This window comes from Onychostoma macrolepis, chromosome 12 (assembly GCF_012432095.1).
Source record: "Onychostoma macrolepis isolate SWU-2019 chromosome 12, ASM1243209v1, whole genome shotgun sequence".
NCBI lineage: Eukaryota > Metazoa > Chordata > Actinopteri > Cypriniformes > Cyprinidae > Onychostoma > Onychostoma macrolepis.
In genome coordinates, this window is record NC_081166.1 from 20993931 (window position 1) to 21010098 (window position 16168).

The 16168-nt window shown below is 36.5% G+C and overlaps 1 protein-coding gene across 1 annotated transcript in view; it reads right to left on the bottom strand.

Moving 5' to 3' along the window:
- Positions 1-2660: 2660 nt before the first annotated feature.
- Positions 2661-16168, bottom strand: part of sult1st6 (sulfotransferase family 1, cytosolic sulfotransferase 6) — a 45948-nt gene continuing 32440 nt past the window's right edge. Inside the window, exons 2-7 of the mRNA XM_058793455.1 lie at positions 10611-10739; positions 10394-10491; positions 10022-10148; positions 9565-9659; positions 9265-9445; positions 2661-3978 (exon numbers count right to left, since the gene is read on the bottom strand). Coding sequence (XP_058649438.1) covers positions 3866-3978; positions 9265-9445; positions 9565-9659; positions 10022-10148; positions 10394-10491; positions 10611-10739 — 743 coding nt within the window. The 3' untranslated portion in view covers positions 2661-3865. The remainder of the gene's footprint in view (positions 3979-9264; positions 9446-9564; positions 9660-10021; positions 10149-10393; positions 10492-10610; positions 10740-16168) is intronic.

Consider the following 16168-nt stretch of genomic DNA (forward strand, 5'->3'; position numbering starts at 1 on the left):
TTATCTTGTTTGCCTTGCCCTGTTGGATATTGTTCGCCAATCGTAGACCCACGCTTGCCCTAGGATTACTCTTTGTCTTGCCTGTGTTTTACATGTTTACCATTGTTTGACTCCTGCCTTTTGTGACCATGTTTTGGAATAAAGCTTGCATATGGATCCGCACGCTTCCTCTGTTCACTCCGTTATAGCAATAGTGTCAAAGCAGTAGAGTGTGGTCATGTAAACAACACCATTTTATGCAATGGTATACGGCGGAAAAGATTTGGGCTTCACAATTGCAGATAAATGTGAAGAAAGTTATATGTACTTACAATGTGATGCATGCATATTGGTTACAAGACTAGATTTGTACTGCACTTTTTTCTGCAGCCACTCCTTTTTCTGTTATTATCCACCTGTGTTCTTTGGCATCGCTTTTTGTATTGAGGTGAAAAGTTCAGGAATAACCAATTTCTCGCTGAGCAACAGGGTTGACTAGTGTCCATGTATTCACTCTTCCTAACAGCATAGTGTGAATTTGCACAATTAAAGTGTCTTCACTATATTAGACATAAAATTGGAGTTTAAAGTTAGTCAGAAAGATTGGGCAGACAAATAATCTGGTCGGGTGTAAATTTTGTCTTATTTCTGAGTATCTGACTCTCTTGTTCAACCCAGATAGACCTGAACAATTTTCTCTACAGGCCAAAGTACACAGGGTAATTGCTTGTCCATGATCATGATGGTATCACGACCTGCAGGTCAGCTTCTTCCATCTTTCATTTCTGTCTGATCTGGAGGTTGGGTGAGTAGTGCAGAATAAAGTGCCTCCAAATATGGTCAGTCAGGAGCTGGCCTCCTACAGCTCAGGGCCCGTATTCTTAAAGATTCTAAGAATCCTTTTAGAGAGCTCCTAATTTAGCTTAAAAATTTCTAACTAGGAGCCTTAGCTTAAAAGTGATTCAGGACCAATCTGAGAGTAACTCTGAAAACGCAAAAACTTTTATCTTAGTGAGGAGGCGGGGCTGACCCCGTTGCTAGCTATGACACAATCTTTTGAAGACTGTGATTGGTCAGTTGTCCAAGAAGGAAATAAAAGAGCGCTTTTAAGAGTAGGGTTTATTGTTTTACTGTACTCTCTCTCTCTCACACACACACACATTATATATGTATATTCTTTTTTTTTTTATTTACCATGCTGTCATACTTAACGTATTTTATAGGAAATGAACAGCTACACAATGAGGTTCTGAAAGTGCTGTAACAGACCCAAATCACCGCTGCTGCAGAGTTGCATTTTTCCAGTTGCATGTTAATGTAGTGATTACATACATTTCTGGCGTTATGGCATTTCTGCGCGGTGTCGGATGTTAGCGTGTCTCTAATAAGATCGGTCACAAACATGATCCCTGCACCATCTAATGTGTAGCGTCTTATTAACTCACTGTCATGCATTGTGTGCAACACGTCTCTTCTCCCTCTTCATGTTTAGTCCATTTTCTCCACTGCTAAAGAAACTCTTAAGCCTCTTAAAAGTCCTCGTTCGTACTCCTAACAATTTTGGACCTTAAGACCTCTTTTAAGTGTTAAGATGCTTTCTGAATTACTTTTTTCTTTACTAGGATCTTTTCTTTAATTTTAAGAGGAAACACCCACATTTCTAAGACTTTTCTTAGAATATTGTTACTAGGAGCAACTCTTAGCACTAAGATTTTTCATGAATACAGGCCCAGGAGTTTAGAGTTTTGGTATAGCCTACCATTTGTGGTAATGAGGCATCTTGCCACCCCATGAACAAGATGTTCAGAGTCACTGGATTTGGATTTGGCAATTTCCGAAGAGGTGTAGCCAGTGGATTTGGAGTTGAAAATTCCCTCTAGCCAATTTTTGTCTCCCAACATCCACTGATATGGGGTACACTAGGTGGATTAAAGATAAATTGTATCTGTTGGCTGAGAGTTCAAAGTGTTTACCATGTCTTGAAATTAACTGATGTAAAGTCATCAAGAAAGAATCTGTGTCCATGCTGGTGAGTATGTCAGTGTTCTAAGGAGACACCCACCAACACGCACAAGCTTGGTGTCCTCATCACATTCAAGTGCTAAGCACAGAAAGTGACTTTTTTTTTTTGGCAAGGATCTTCCTGCTTTGAAGTAGGATAATCAGTTTGTATCAGAGGTATCAGGGCCGGATGCTGAATGTAAACCTTCAAGGAGTGGATGTGAAAGAGTGCTATCGACTGCTTTACGAGTCTGACACTGACAACCATATGATACAAATCAGAGATTTGCTGATTTGGACAACTTATTTTCTTCAGTTGCTGAAAAAAATGCAATGTGTGAGCAGATTCACAATGAATTTCCTATTAAAGCATTTCGTTCTCTGATCACTATCCATGGTCACCATTTTGATACAGACAGGCTCAAGTCTGAGTTACAAGTTTTTTATTGTGTAAGAGACATGCTTGGAGAAAGTGGCAGTTTGTGTGACCTCCTTAGAGAATTCAAGTCAAATTATTTGGACAAGGCTATGCCTGAGCTTTTTACACTCGTTTGTCTCTATGCTCCTGTTGGGGCTACATCTGCAGGTGTGGTAAAACAAATCAAGGACTGCCTGTGGAGGCACTGTTGTTCATTGAAAAAGCCCTCATGAAAGACTTGAAAGAAAGAGACTCATAGTGGTATGAACGGGTATGAGAGAAGTTTAATTTTAATGAAAGAAAGAAGATTGGGCTTCACATTTAAGGTAAGAAGTCTGAAATATTGTAATACTGTTACAGATATATGGACAGTTATTTATTACTCATATTTTAATAATAATACTCAAGATTTGCTCTATGTTGATCTTTTTGCTTTTACAATGATGGAATAGAGTAAGCAAAAGAGTATAGACAGAAAAGCAGTGAAGTGAGTGGCAAAGCTAAAGTAAGTCATATTGCCCCTCCCCGAATGTGATTTTAAGAGCGGCAGAGGCTAAACCTGTTCTGGGTGTCCAGAAACCCTAGCAGCCTCCCTGGCCAGGACCACCCCTTATTCAGCATCATTAGAGCTATAAGCTTTGGCAAAAATGACAAAAATTGAATGTTAAAATTTTGAATGTTGATTCAGATCAAGGTCATTCAAATCACAGTACGGGCTGCTACTCCTCGTTCTTTATTAAACAGTCCATTTAATTAAGTTTACCTTAAGTGTTGATACCTGGACTAACATGTAGTTAAGGTGGGCATTACTGACACATGAAAATGAATCAAGTTAAGTCAAATTTATTTGTGTAGCACATTTCACAATACATATTTCAAAGCAGCTTTACAGAAAGTCATATGCTATGTCTATAATGCCTTAATGTATATGACCATTTGCTAAGGTTACTCTTTATTAGTTCTTTAATGGCTTTTGCTGTCACATTTAGTTAATGTAAAACTATAGATACTGGTATATTTGTATTTATATATCCTTCATAAAATGAAAAAGAAAGAAAGAAAAGGAGAGAAGCCATTTCATTTTCTTTTTTTCTTTTCTTTCTTTTTTTTTTTTTTTTACTAATCAATTTGATGAATTCTGTTTTCTTTTGTGTTATTAGTTTATTATTGGTTTGTATCAACTGTGTAATATCAGCTGCATGATAATACCATTTCAGAGTGGTTTTAAAAAAGTACTCTAATTCTCATTCCCTCACTGATCAATGTCTAACTTCAAGTCTTTATTTCCATGATTTTAGGTTCCATCTGTTAAATGTCTTGTTGCAAATAATCAAGCTATAATTAATAAGCATATAGCTTGAAGTCTGATGTAACCTTTTATAGAAATAATGAAATAATAATAAAATAAAAAAAAATCATACATATTTTTGCAATGAGTGAGATCAGGTATTTAGGGATATTTAGGGATCAAATGCTAAAACGGAACGGAATGTCCACATCTTTCATCTGGTTTGCGTAGTCTTCATCAAACATCTGGGATTGAGCTAAGGTGAAATGGTTAACCCAGTCACCAACCTCTCCTGTGTAAACAAGCACACTTAGTCATTCATAATGAACACAGTATTTTGTATGTCATTTCTTATTATACGGTCTTTGGAATACTTAATTCTAATTGCTTAGTTGCCATATTGAGGGGTCAAAATTTTTGCATAATGACAGCTAAACTACACTGAACAAAATTATAAACGGAACACTTTTGTTTTTGCCCCCATTTTTCATGAGCTGAACTCAAAGATCTAAGACTTTTTCTATGTACACAAAAGGCCTATTTCTCTCAAATGTTGTTCACAAATCTGTCAAAATCTGTGTTAGTGAGCACTTCTCGGCCGTTTCTCAAACGGAAGGCTGCATCCTACAAAGGTTACATATCTCGGCTGCCACGTCATCAAACGTCGCTGAAGGCCATCTCAATCAGAAGGATCCTTGGAAGACAGCCTTCGTTTCGCGTCCTTCTTTCAGCTGAATTTGAAGGATGCATGGGATGTATCCTCCGTGACCTTCAATCACCCACAATCCTTTGTACTCATTTCATTTCATGAAAATAAACTGACGAAAAACGAGTCAGTACTGAGCTTGTCTGAATTTATTATGAAATCTGAGACAAAAATAATGTTTTCGGACATGAAAGGATAGATGTTATCTTTTGTTTTGGTGTAAATTACTTACTAAACACTAAATTGCGAATAATTTATGCCACAGGGAGATCATAGATGGCAGTTTTTCATTGTATTGCATTAATAGAAAGCCAAATAATATAAAGATTTGTAATACAAAGGTTTTTTTTCCAAAACTAAGTTTTATTAGTGTTTTTGTGCCGTGACGGTAAGGGCGGGAACATATGTGACATAGCCACGCGCACTTACTAGAGCGTCTCATTCTAGCGTTCATATGCCGATGAGGACTCTAGCCTACAAGACTCTGAAGGACTGAACTAGGAAGGACGCAGCCTCGGTAGGATCCAGCCTTCCGTTTGAGAAACATCCCTCCTTTGCTGAGATACTCCATCCACCTTACAGGTGTGGCATATCAAGATGCAGATTAGACAGCATGATTATTGCACAGGTGTGCCTTAGGCTGGCCACTAGGGGTGGCACGGTGTACACAAATAAAACAGACCTTTATACAGTGATTATTAATAAGACAATAAGTGTTTAAAGTTGATTCTGCTGGTATAAGGAAACAGTTGAAGTGATCGCGCCGGAGTGTGCGCGCGCACACACACACACACACACACACACAAAACACACATCAGTTCCATCATTGCTAACTTGACAGCGCAGTTGGTAGTTTATCAAAATAAAATACAGTGAGCCAAACATCAGCGTGCCCGCCTCTGTGTCACCATTGGAACGTGACTTAAGTACAAAGGCTATAATTTACATAATAAATAATAGTTTAGTATTCAGATACGTTACATCGCAAATATGGAAATATTATGCAATATTTGGATTTGTGCCGAATGAGAGCGGTAAGATACACGAGCACAAAGCTCCATTTCACAAACAGTTGAGTGCGCAAGTCTTTAAAGTATACTCCTTTGTCAGTCTATGTGAGAGACTCATTCAGAATCAGCACATGGTCACTGTCTAGTGGGCTTTGTTTTCAAGTGCGCAACTCATGGCATTTGCTGTTCTTCTGCTGCCGCTGACGGTTATCAAACAGTGTTGCATTACTGCGGGCGCCCCCTTCTGGATTGGGGGTGAATTGCCTGTATTCGTCGAAAGGCCTCATGCACTGAACCGAGATGTCCGTACCGTGACGGTTCGGTACGAATACATGTACCGTGCCACCCCTACTGGCCACAATAAAAGGCCACTCTAAAATGTGCAGTTTTATCACACAGCACAATTCCACAGATGTCGCAAGTTTTGAGGGAGTGTGCAATTGGCATGCTGACTGCAGGAATGTCCACCAGAGCTGTTGCCCGTGAATTGAATGTTCATTTCTCTACCATAAGCCGTCTCCAAAGGTGTTTCAGAGAATTTGGCAGTACATCCAACTGGCCTCACAACCGCGTGTAACCACACCAGCCCAGGACCTCCACATCCAGCATCTTCACCTCCAAGATCGTCTGAGACCAGCCACCCGGACAGCTGCTGCAACAATCGGTTTGCATAACCAAAGAATTTCTGCACAAACTGTCAGAAACCGTCTCAGGGAAGCTGAGGTGACCGACTTGAGTGGGCAAATTCTCACATTTGATGGCATCTGGCACTTTGGAGAGGTGTTCCCTTCACGGATGAATCCTGGTTTTCACTGTACAGGGCAGATGGCATACAGCGTGTGGGTGAGCGGTTTGCTGATGTCAACGTTGTGGATTGAGTGGCCCATGGTGGCGGTGGGGTTATGGTATGGGCAGGCATATGTTATGGAAAACGAACACAGGTGCATTTTATTGATGGCATTTTGAATGCACAGAGATACCGTGACGAGATTCTGAGGCCCATTGTTGTGCCATTCATCCATGACCATCACCTCATGTTGCAGCATGATAATGCACGGCCCCATGTTGCAAGGATCTGTACATAATTTCTGGAAGCTGAAAACATCCCAGTTCTTGCATGGCCAGCATACTCACTGGACATGTCACCCATTGAGCATGTTTAGGATGCTCTGGATCGGCGTATACGACAGCGTGTTCCAGTTCCTGCCAATATCCAGCAACTTCGCACAGCCATTGACGAGGAGTGGACCAACATTCCACAGGCCACAATCAACAACCTGATCAACTCTATGCGAAGGAGATGTGCTGCACTGCGTGAGGCAAATGGTGGTCACGCCAGATATTGACTGGTTTTCGGACCACCATCCCCCCTCCCCGGACCCCCCAATACAGTAAAACTGCACATTTTAGAGTGGCCTTTTATTGAGGCAGCCTAAGGCACACCTGTGCAATAATCATGCTGTCTAATCAGCATCTTGATATGCCACACCTGTGAGGTGGATGGAGTATCTCGGCAAAGGAGAAGTGCTCACCAACACAGATTTAGACAGATTTGTGAACAATATTTGAGAGAAATAGGCCTTTTGTGTACAAAAACAAAAGCGTTGCGTTTATAATTTTGTTCAGTGTATATTTTAGTGTTGTCCTTAACAACAGACTAGAGACAACATTAAACATAGGATGACATGTTAACATTCTAGCTAAATATGTTAGCAAACAATGAATTAAAAGTGTAATATTGTTGAAATATTCATTTATAGGCTGTTTTTCTATGCCGCAATAGACAACTTGTTTTAGCTAATTCTGTAATAATTTTACAACAGATCAATAGTTCTTGTATGCTGAACAAGTTGTGAAAAAAACTGTCTTTGCATTGGCTTCCTTCTGATCCCAACATTAGCAAAGAGTGGATGAACTATATTTTTAATGGATTTCCAGATTGTAAGAACTTGGTCCTTTGTTCACTTCATTTTTACCACGGATTCGTTTACAAACAAGGCACAATTGACCTTATGCACGATTACTTCCTGGTTTTAGATAAGCCAGCTCAGTCATCTAAAAAGGATTTAGTCAACTGTACTGTGCCGTAAGGGGAGCTCACTTTGCTCGGTTTCTCTACATAATCCATTCACAATTTGGAGAAAAGTTTTGTTTGTCTAAGAGGAACAAACCTCCACGTATACTGTTTCAGGAATGACAAACGCGAATGTTAAATTTACACAAGGAAATCTGTTAAATCATGCCGCGAATCATTGCTATTATTGACAGTGGCAACGGAATGAATCATCTGGCAAGCCAATGTCAAAATAGAGCTGTGCTGTGTTAAGTGATTCAGACTAAATGCAGACTAACAAAACTACAGGAGCAGCAGCAAGTCTGTGTTGGATGAAACTTAAACGATGAAATTATTAAATTAAATCTAAACATGTCAAAATATTGAATGCATTATTTAATTGTTATACCAACTTATTTCTCCTCCAAACACAACAAGTTGAGTTTTTACCAAAAAGTTCTATTTTGGTTTCATCTGACCATATGACATTCTCCCAATCCTCTTCTGGATCATCCAAATTCTCTCTAGCAAACTTCAGACGGGCCCGGACATGTACTGGCTTAAGCAGGGGGACACGTCTGGCACTGCAGGATTTGAGGCCTTTGTTACTTTGGTCCCAGCTCTCTGCAGGTCATTCACTAGGTCCCCCCGTGTGGTTCTGGGATTTTTGCTCACAGTTCTTGTGATCATTTTGACCCCATGGGGTGAGATCTTGTGTGGAGCCCCAGATCTAGGGAGATTATCAGTGGTCTTGTATGTCTTCCATTTTCTAATAATTGCTCCCACAGTTGATTTCTTCACACCAAGCTGCTTACCTATTGCAGATTCAGTATTCCCAGCCTGGTGCAGGTCTACAATTTTGTTTCTGGTGTCCTTTGACAGCTCTTTGGTCTTGGCCATGGTGGAGTTTGGAGTTGGACTGTTTGAGGTTGTGGACAGGTCTCTTTTATACTGATAACGAGTTCAAACAGATGCCATTAATACAGGTAACGAGTGGAGGACAGAGGAGCCTCTTAAAGAAGAAGTTACAGGTCTGTGAGAGCCAAAAATCTTGCTTGTTTGTAGGTGACCAAATACTTATTTTACCGAGGAATTTACCAATTAATTCTTTAAAAATCCTACAATGTGATTTTCTGGATTTTTTTTCCTCATATTGTCTCTCATAGTTGAGGTATACCTATGATGAAAATTACAGGCCTCTCCCATCTTTTTAAGTGGGAGAACTTGCACAATTGGTGGCTGACTAAATACTTTTTTGCCCCACTGTATATATAGCACATATAAAATGAGCTTCGCCAGAAGATTACGAGCTGGTTTATCTTTATCTGGAAGTTCTAAATAGTGCTCCGTGCATATGGTCAATTCGATGCAGAATTTTCAGAAAGATTGAATCTAAAAGATGATGCTGTGCTGACAATATTGGATCTGACAGTAATGAGTGTGAGTGTGTGAGTAACTGTTTTTATTACGTGATCACTATTGCTGTTAAATAGATCATTTGATATGGAAATTTATGCGGTTTTACCTAAATCACAGCAGCGTCTATCTGTGAAGGACATAGGTTGTCAAACATACACAAGTGTTAGCCAATCATAGCAGTGGGCATTTACTTCCGAGTATACAATCCGTTACGCCTATTCAAAAAGAGTGTTCCGATGAGGAGGGTACTTCTAAATTATGATATGATTATGATGATAAGTGGACCTCAGAGAACAGTACAAAATAAAAAAAAGATACAAATTAAAAACAGATACAGTTCATGAATCTTTTAATCTAATATGGGATATTTAGTATGGTTTTTATATGAACCTTTTCTCATGAAGGCAGAAATTGACTGATCAAACACAGGTTTTGGGATGTAGGAGTAGTTAGCCATTGGATTGTCTTTCATGACTTGGAAAGATGACAGCTGCACTATCCTCTCTATGATTTCTTCAGAAACAGACAGGTCCAGATAGTGCATGATCCTCTTAATCTCTCTAAAAGGATTCTTGGAAAAAAGGAAAATATAATACAAGAAACTCAGAGAAGCATACACAACAAAATAAAATAAATTAAATCAAATTTTATTAAATTGGCACAACTGAAGATGTATGGTACTAAAACTACCTCCTTCATGTCCTCATAGAGTATGTAGAGAATATTCCTTTCCTTGCGTTCCTTCCAGTAACCTTTTACATGGTCATACCAAGAACCCCAACCTACTGTAAAAACATTAGAAGACAGACAGAGTAACAAAAGATTCCAGATTAAACATTTCATTCTATGTTAGTGAAAACAAGTAACCTGAAAAGTTAGAAGATTATTTATGTGTGTTTAGTAGAGGTAAAGTTCACCCAAAAATGGAAGACTGTCTTACTTTTTGTCCATACAATGAATGTCAGTGGGTTGAATATATTTACATTGCGTGGACAAAAACAGTTTAAAAAATATTTGCTTAATATTTGCTTTTTTTTTAAGAAAAAAGTCAGTCACACAGGTTTGGAATGACTTGAGGGTGATTAAATTATCATTATTATTATTATTATTTTTGTGAATTACATTTAAATATATAGTTTTGTCTCACATTGTCCCTTCATGAACTTGTGAATGTATCCATCCCAAGGTCCTGGCTCTGGCTGGGTAAAGTTCATGCGATCAAAGTGGAAGTAGCTTACAAGGTTATCCTTAGCATTCCGGGCCATATAAATGACCTGGAAAAACAGGAAGACTAGTGGACATGATTTGCAGTACTCAGTGGTAAGATACAGTTCAAGGCATTTTAACGTCACAATGCTGAGTGCCTTTTATGACCAATACATTCTAGAGAGAAGTCATTTTGTTGTATCTTCTGTGTTGGGGAGGAGAAGTGAAAACCCAAATTTGACCTTTTGTTTGAAATTAATCAAAAAAATTTCTAATAGATTTTTAAAAAAAGTTGTTTTAATTGAATTATAACCTTGCATTTATTTTCCCAGAATCCTTTAGGCACTAGCTGAATGGGCAGATGAGTTTTGATGACTCTCGGTGGTTTCATCTGTTTAAGTAAGTCAAGCCCTAAATGAAGGATAAAGATAAATTAATTGTGTATACACAAGGTGCAATGACTTATTCTTCGTATAACAAAAACCTTGTATGAGAACAGATTAAACATGAACTGATGTGTTAATGTGTACCTGATGGTATGGGTGGAGGAGCGCAAATCTCCAGAAATGGAATACGAACAGCTGTTGGCGCTCTCTTGCACACCTCGGCATCTCCATTGTGCTGCAGAAGATCTACTATCTCTTGAGTCCAGGTTGTGCCTTAACACAGAGACAAATATTAGACCAATGTTTCTCAACCGGCCTAGGGGACTCAGAAAACCTCTAAGAAATGACTTAATTTAAATTAATAATATGTTACAATATATATTATAAATAATAATATGTTATAAGAGAGTAATATGTTTTTCTAATCCAAATTATGCTAAACAATTATTATAAATAATGTTAAAAAACAAAATCTAAATCTAAATATTCATTAAGAATCATAAGAAACAGACTGCAATATAGTGTAACCACTGCATTGGACATAATGAACATATGTACTGAAATGCAGAATGGTGTAAAGATTAAAGAACAACAAGGGTAAGTCAGTAAACCAGAATGCTGGAAAATCCCATCCCAGTATTGGAACCTAAAAAAAACAAACATACAAAAAACCTTGCTACGTGTACTGCGTTAGGCTAACCGAGACTTGTCATAGCACTTGCATGTTGTTGCTCTTTTGTTGGTATTGATTGCTTCTATTGTCGTCATTTGGAAGTTGCTTTGGATAAAAGTGTCTGCTTAATTAATAAATGTAATGTAAATGTATATGTACAATCACGTGTAATGTGATGTTAATGCATATTAAATTTCCCCAGTAGGTGATGCTGCTCCCAAATTAATGCAGTGTGGTTAGTGTGGTGTGATGATGACACACACACAGTTTGGTGTCGATATGCCAAAGTGTTTTAGTCTCAGATCCATTGTGGTATTATGCAGTCAACTTTGAGTTATGCGAAAATGGTTTGAGAAATAAAAAAAGCTTTTAGTAACTTTTTTTCCAGCATGATCTGGTTCAGTTTAATGAAGATAGGTTTTTGACCAAAAGACAAAATGGACTACTGCTGAAAAGCATATACCACTGGATTCTGTACAACTCAGAGAATAGGAAAAGATCAGTAGATGGTTCTGTGCCAGAATTGCACATGTACCCTGAGGTCATGCTTGGTGTGACACATACCACGTTTAGTCTGAATGCGCTAAAGACAGTTCAGTCTATCAGAAAATGTAATGTATTTTTCCACCACAGTCTGAAGATGATTTAAACTCATTTTGGTGAACTGTCTAAGAAGAATTAGAATAAGTAGGTTTTCCAAAAATTAAAAGTAATACTGCCATCTTTCTAAAGTAATTTTACCCACTTGTAATTTGGCTCTGAATCTCAGGTGAAAACTGTAATTTCGACCATCCTATATAAAATAGTGGATTACTCCATAAATATACATCTGTGACATTTAATATTTTGGCATTCCTCACTATACATGTTCATCTTCTTCAGTAAAAATATTAGAAAAACAAAAATTTGAGCAGGGGAAATTTCTGAAATTCGGTTGATTTGACAAGGAATGACCCTATTGATTTTATCATTTATTTATTTATTTTTTAAATATTATTTAAATATTTTAAATAATTATATTTAAAAAAATGCATTAATTCAGGGTGCAAACATGATATTGAACGTCACTTTAACACTGTCACTGAAACATTGATTCAACAACATTACCATTGATTCTTTGTATTAACTAACTGACAGCAGTTTTTATACTTTTTTATACTCCACTAAGAGTGGATGATTTGTATGAGGCTTGATTTAGGATTTAAATCAAACTTCGCTTATCAATACATACATAAAACACGTGCGTATACACCTATAAATTACTCGCATATACTTGTATACTATTGGATGTTCATGAAATACACGTGCACACTAATATGAAATCCATACCAATACATCTTACGTTAGTAATGAATACACTTGTGAATAACTTGCATATACGTTACATATAAACTTAACGCATGCATACACCTATAGACACTCGCTTATACGTATAAACTCGATCCATGCATATACACCTACAACACCACACGCACATACATATAAACTCGCTGCATGCAGACACACCTATACATACTCGCAAGGGCATAGGTTTGCTTTTGACATTGGTGGGGACATAAACCCAACATATTCATAATTCATATACAGAGTTTTTTATTTTTATTTTTTATTAATATTTTTAACAAACAATTACACAAGCGATGGGTGTCTTTATCACGTATCACTTTAATATTAATAGATCCAGATTCTAAAAAGAAAACTTTCATGCACATTTGATTGCCAGATAAACTGCACGCTCTTATTTCAGTGTTGTTTTTTTATTATGTGGATATTTCAGCTACCAGTTTGATTTGTACATTCAGTTGAACAACATTAATTTAAAGTTAAAGACTGTCTGCGGCGATTCAGGATGCATGTTCCAAATCCTGCTGCACCACAGAGTGCCACTTACATAGGTCACCATAAAATACACATTATATTTGTCCCAAATTATTGTTAATTTTCATAGTGACTTTATCCTAGGCTGGAAGATTGTGCATCTTTCCGCACAACGTTTGTCTTTCTGTCTGTATCTAATAATAGCCATACACTCCAAAAAAAGATGGTTCTTTAAAGGTTCTTTACATGTAGTAACAGTTATATTTAGAACCATAGCATCCTGAAGAACCCTTTTATGCTGAAATGGTTCTTTGTGTTAGAGTTTAGGGTTCTTCCCACCCTTTTGTTTTTCAAATCTGTAACTGTCAAAGCACCTCATTACTGATTTTCTGGAGTTCAGTGATACAACTACACAGACTGTCAACACACTCTCAACAGGTAAATGATTTCATTCTTAAATTTAAATACAAATTTAAGTTTAAAATTTTAACTGGTTTCCAAACAAACATGTTCTTTTCTATTTTTAGTTTTTTGGTCACATGTAAGTGAGCAGCTCTTTTAAGCTGAGGATACTTCTCTCCTCTTCTTCACTAAGTAGGTAACAGAGATATTGAATTATATTCCATACTGTTAGAATTTTTGTAATTATTACTTGGTTTTATAAAGCTATCCCATGACTTTATATAACTTTGTTTCTTTTAAGATTGTGAAGGGCTCACATACTGTCCATTTTTTGCTACTTTTGGCCTTCATGAACATAATTGTTTTTACATAAACAAATGGACACACTGTAATTCAGATGCATCACATCCCACAACCTCATCATCTGCAGATAAACTGTCACTCAGTCACACCATAATGATGGACTTAAAGGCATATGAAGATATTTCACTGGAACTTGGTCTTCATCACATCTATTTTTTGTTTTTATTTTGTTTTACTTCTTTGTGTATTTATTCATGTTCATTGTCAATTGTCATTTTTAAATGTATTCGGCTAATAACTGTTGTTAAGAGCACTGACATTTTTGCTACAATATTGCATGTCAATAAAAAAGTACCCAATCCATACAACATTGTTCTTGTTGTTGTTTTAATGTAAAACCCTAATAGGCTACACTTCAATACTGCTTTTCTGGAGCTCAGCCATTCAGCTACACAGACTGTCAACACATTCAACAGGTAAATAATTTCTTTCTTTAAATGTCTATAATTTAACTTTCAAATTGTAACTGGTTTCCTAACAATGTCTCTTTTTAGTTTAACAGAATATGTAAGTGTAATCAGCCCTGTTCAGTTAAATATACTTATTTCCTCTTCACCACCATGTAAGTAACAAAAATAGAATTTATGTGAGAAAATGATTATTACTATTATTATTACTTGGGTTTATGCATAAACATACCCAGTCACAGCTATCCCATGACTTTATATCATTTTTTCCTTTTAACATACTACTTTTGACCTTCATAAACAGTTGTTTTAAACGAATGGAAGGAGACACATTGTAACTGTAAACTAAATTGTGCATTTCAGATGCTGTCACATCCTACAACCTCATCATCTGCAGAGAGAAACTGCCACTCAATCACACCAAAACACACCAGACTTTCAGGCATCATAGAGGATTATGAAAATACAGTATTTCACTGGAACTTGGTCTTCATCACACTATTTTCTGTTTCTATTTTGTTTTACTTTAAGTGTTCAATGTCAGGTGTCATTTATTAATGTATTCTGCTAATAACTGTTGTTAGAGCACTGTCATTTTTGTTACAATTTTGCATGTCATTAAAAATAAATAAATAAAAGTACCTAATTGACATGCTATTGTTGTTGTTTTATGATGTAAAAACCCTTTATAGAGGCTACAAGATAATATAAGACCAGGCAGATAGAGGGGTAAAAACTATATTAATAAATCATATATAGAAATAATATTAATAATACTATTAAATGTATAAATATACTAATGTACTAATATTAATGAAAATAACATTAAAAAGACCATTAAGGTCCTATATAGCATTTTCAAAGCATGGTTCTTTATGGCAGAACCCTATAAAAAGGGTTCTGCTATTGTTATAGTTTGTTATTGGACTGAGAAACAGAATAAGAAAGAAACTATTAGCGTAATATTAGCGTAAATGCCATTCTTCTTACGATGTAATGAGTACATCGTGTTTTATGCGGAGTGTTCCCGGTTCCAGTTGATCTAATTAATGCAGTCTAACCTTTAACGGATTTGAATAATAGATGCGTATTAGTGTGTTATGTGTAAGCCAGGTTAAAGAGATTTGTCTTTAATCTAGATTTAAATTGACAGAGTGTGTCTGCCTAATGCATTAAGACAGGGTTTTTAAAACTCAGTAAACGCATTATTAATAAATCAAACTATGTACAGTAGCCTATAGTATGATTTATTAATAATTATGCTTGAGTTTATTGAGTATCTTTTAAAAACACTGTTTCAATGCATTAAGCCATGATAAGCGTTTTAAAATGTCCCAGCATCTGTAGATGCCGCTGTAGATGCCACAGTCTGTCTCTGGCATGACTGGGCATCTCCAACAGCCATGGACTTTCTTTGCTGGCCAATTACACAATTCAATGTAATACTTTTTTTATTTTAAAAACTACATTTCAACAAAATATAAAGCATTTATCATAAAGTTTATTTTTATGTTTGATATTCGCTGCATTTTCGCCTATAGGCTGCTTTAGGGACCGTCTGCAAATTTACTTCACAGTACAAAATGAAGGCCAATAATTCATTCAAATTAATGTTTACAGGGCTATAGTAAATGCCTATTACATTTTGCCAATATCTCGCTTTAGACAATACTTCCAATATTTGCCTTACTGTACGTACAGTACACAATAATTTTAAATGAAAAATGAGACTTATTGTAATTTTTATTTAAATAATTGTGTACTGTACATATATGAAGGGATGTATTGGCAAAAACTCACTGTATTAAATCATTACATGAGTAATACATGCTTTACAGTTTGACAATTAGTCATTTTGAATGTTAAAAGTAATTTTAATTAAAATACTTTGGATGTTTTATTCCAGTCGGTGGAATTGTCAGATGGCTCCTTACTTTCTCTGATTTAAATTTACTGCTACAATAGCCGTTTTTGAATATTTTTTTTCATGTCGATATTTATATTTATACATGAATGTTTTTTTCAAAACTGCCTGTACA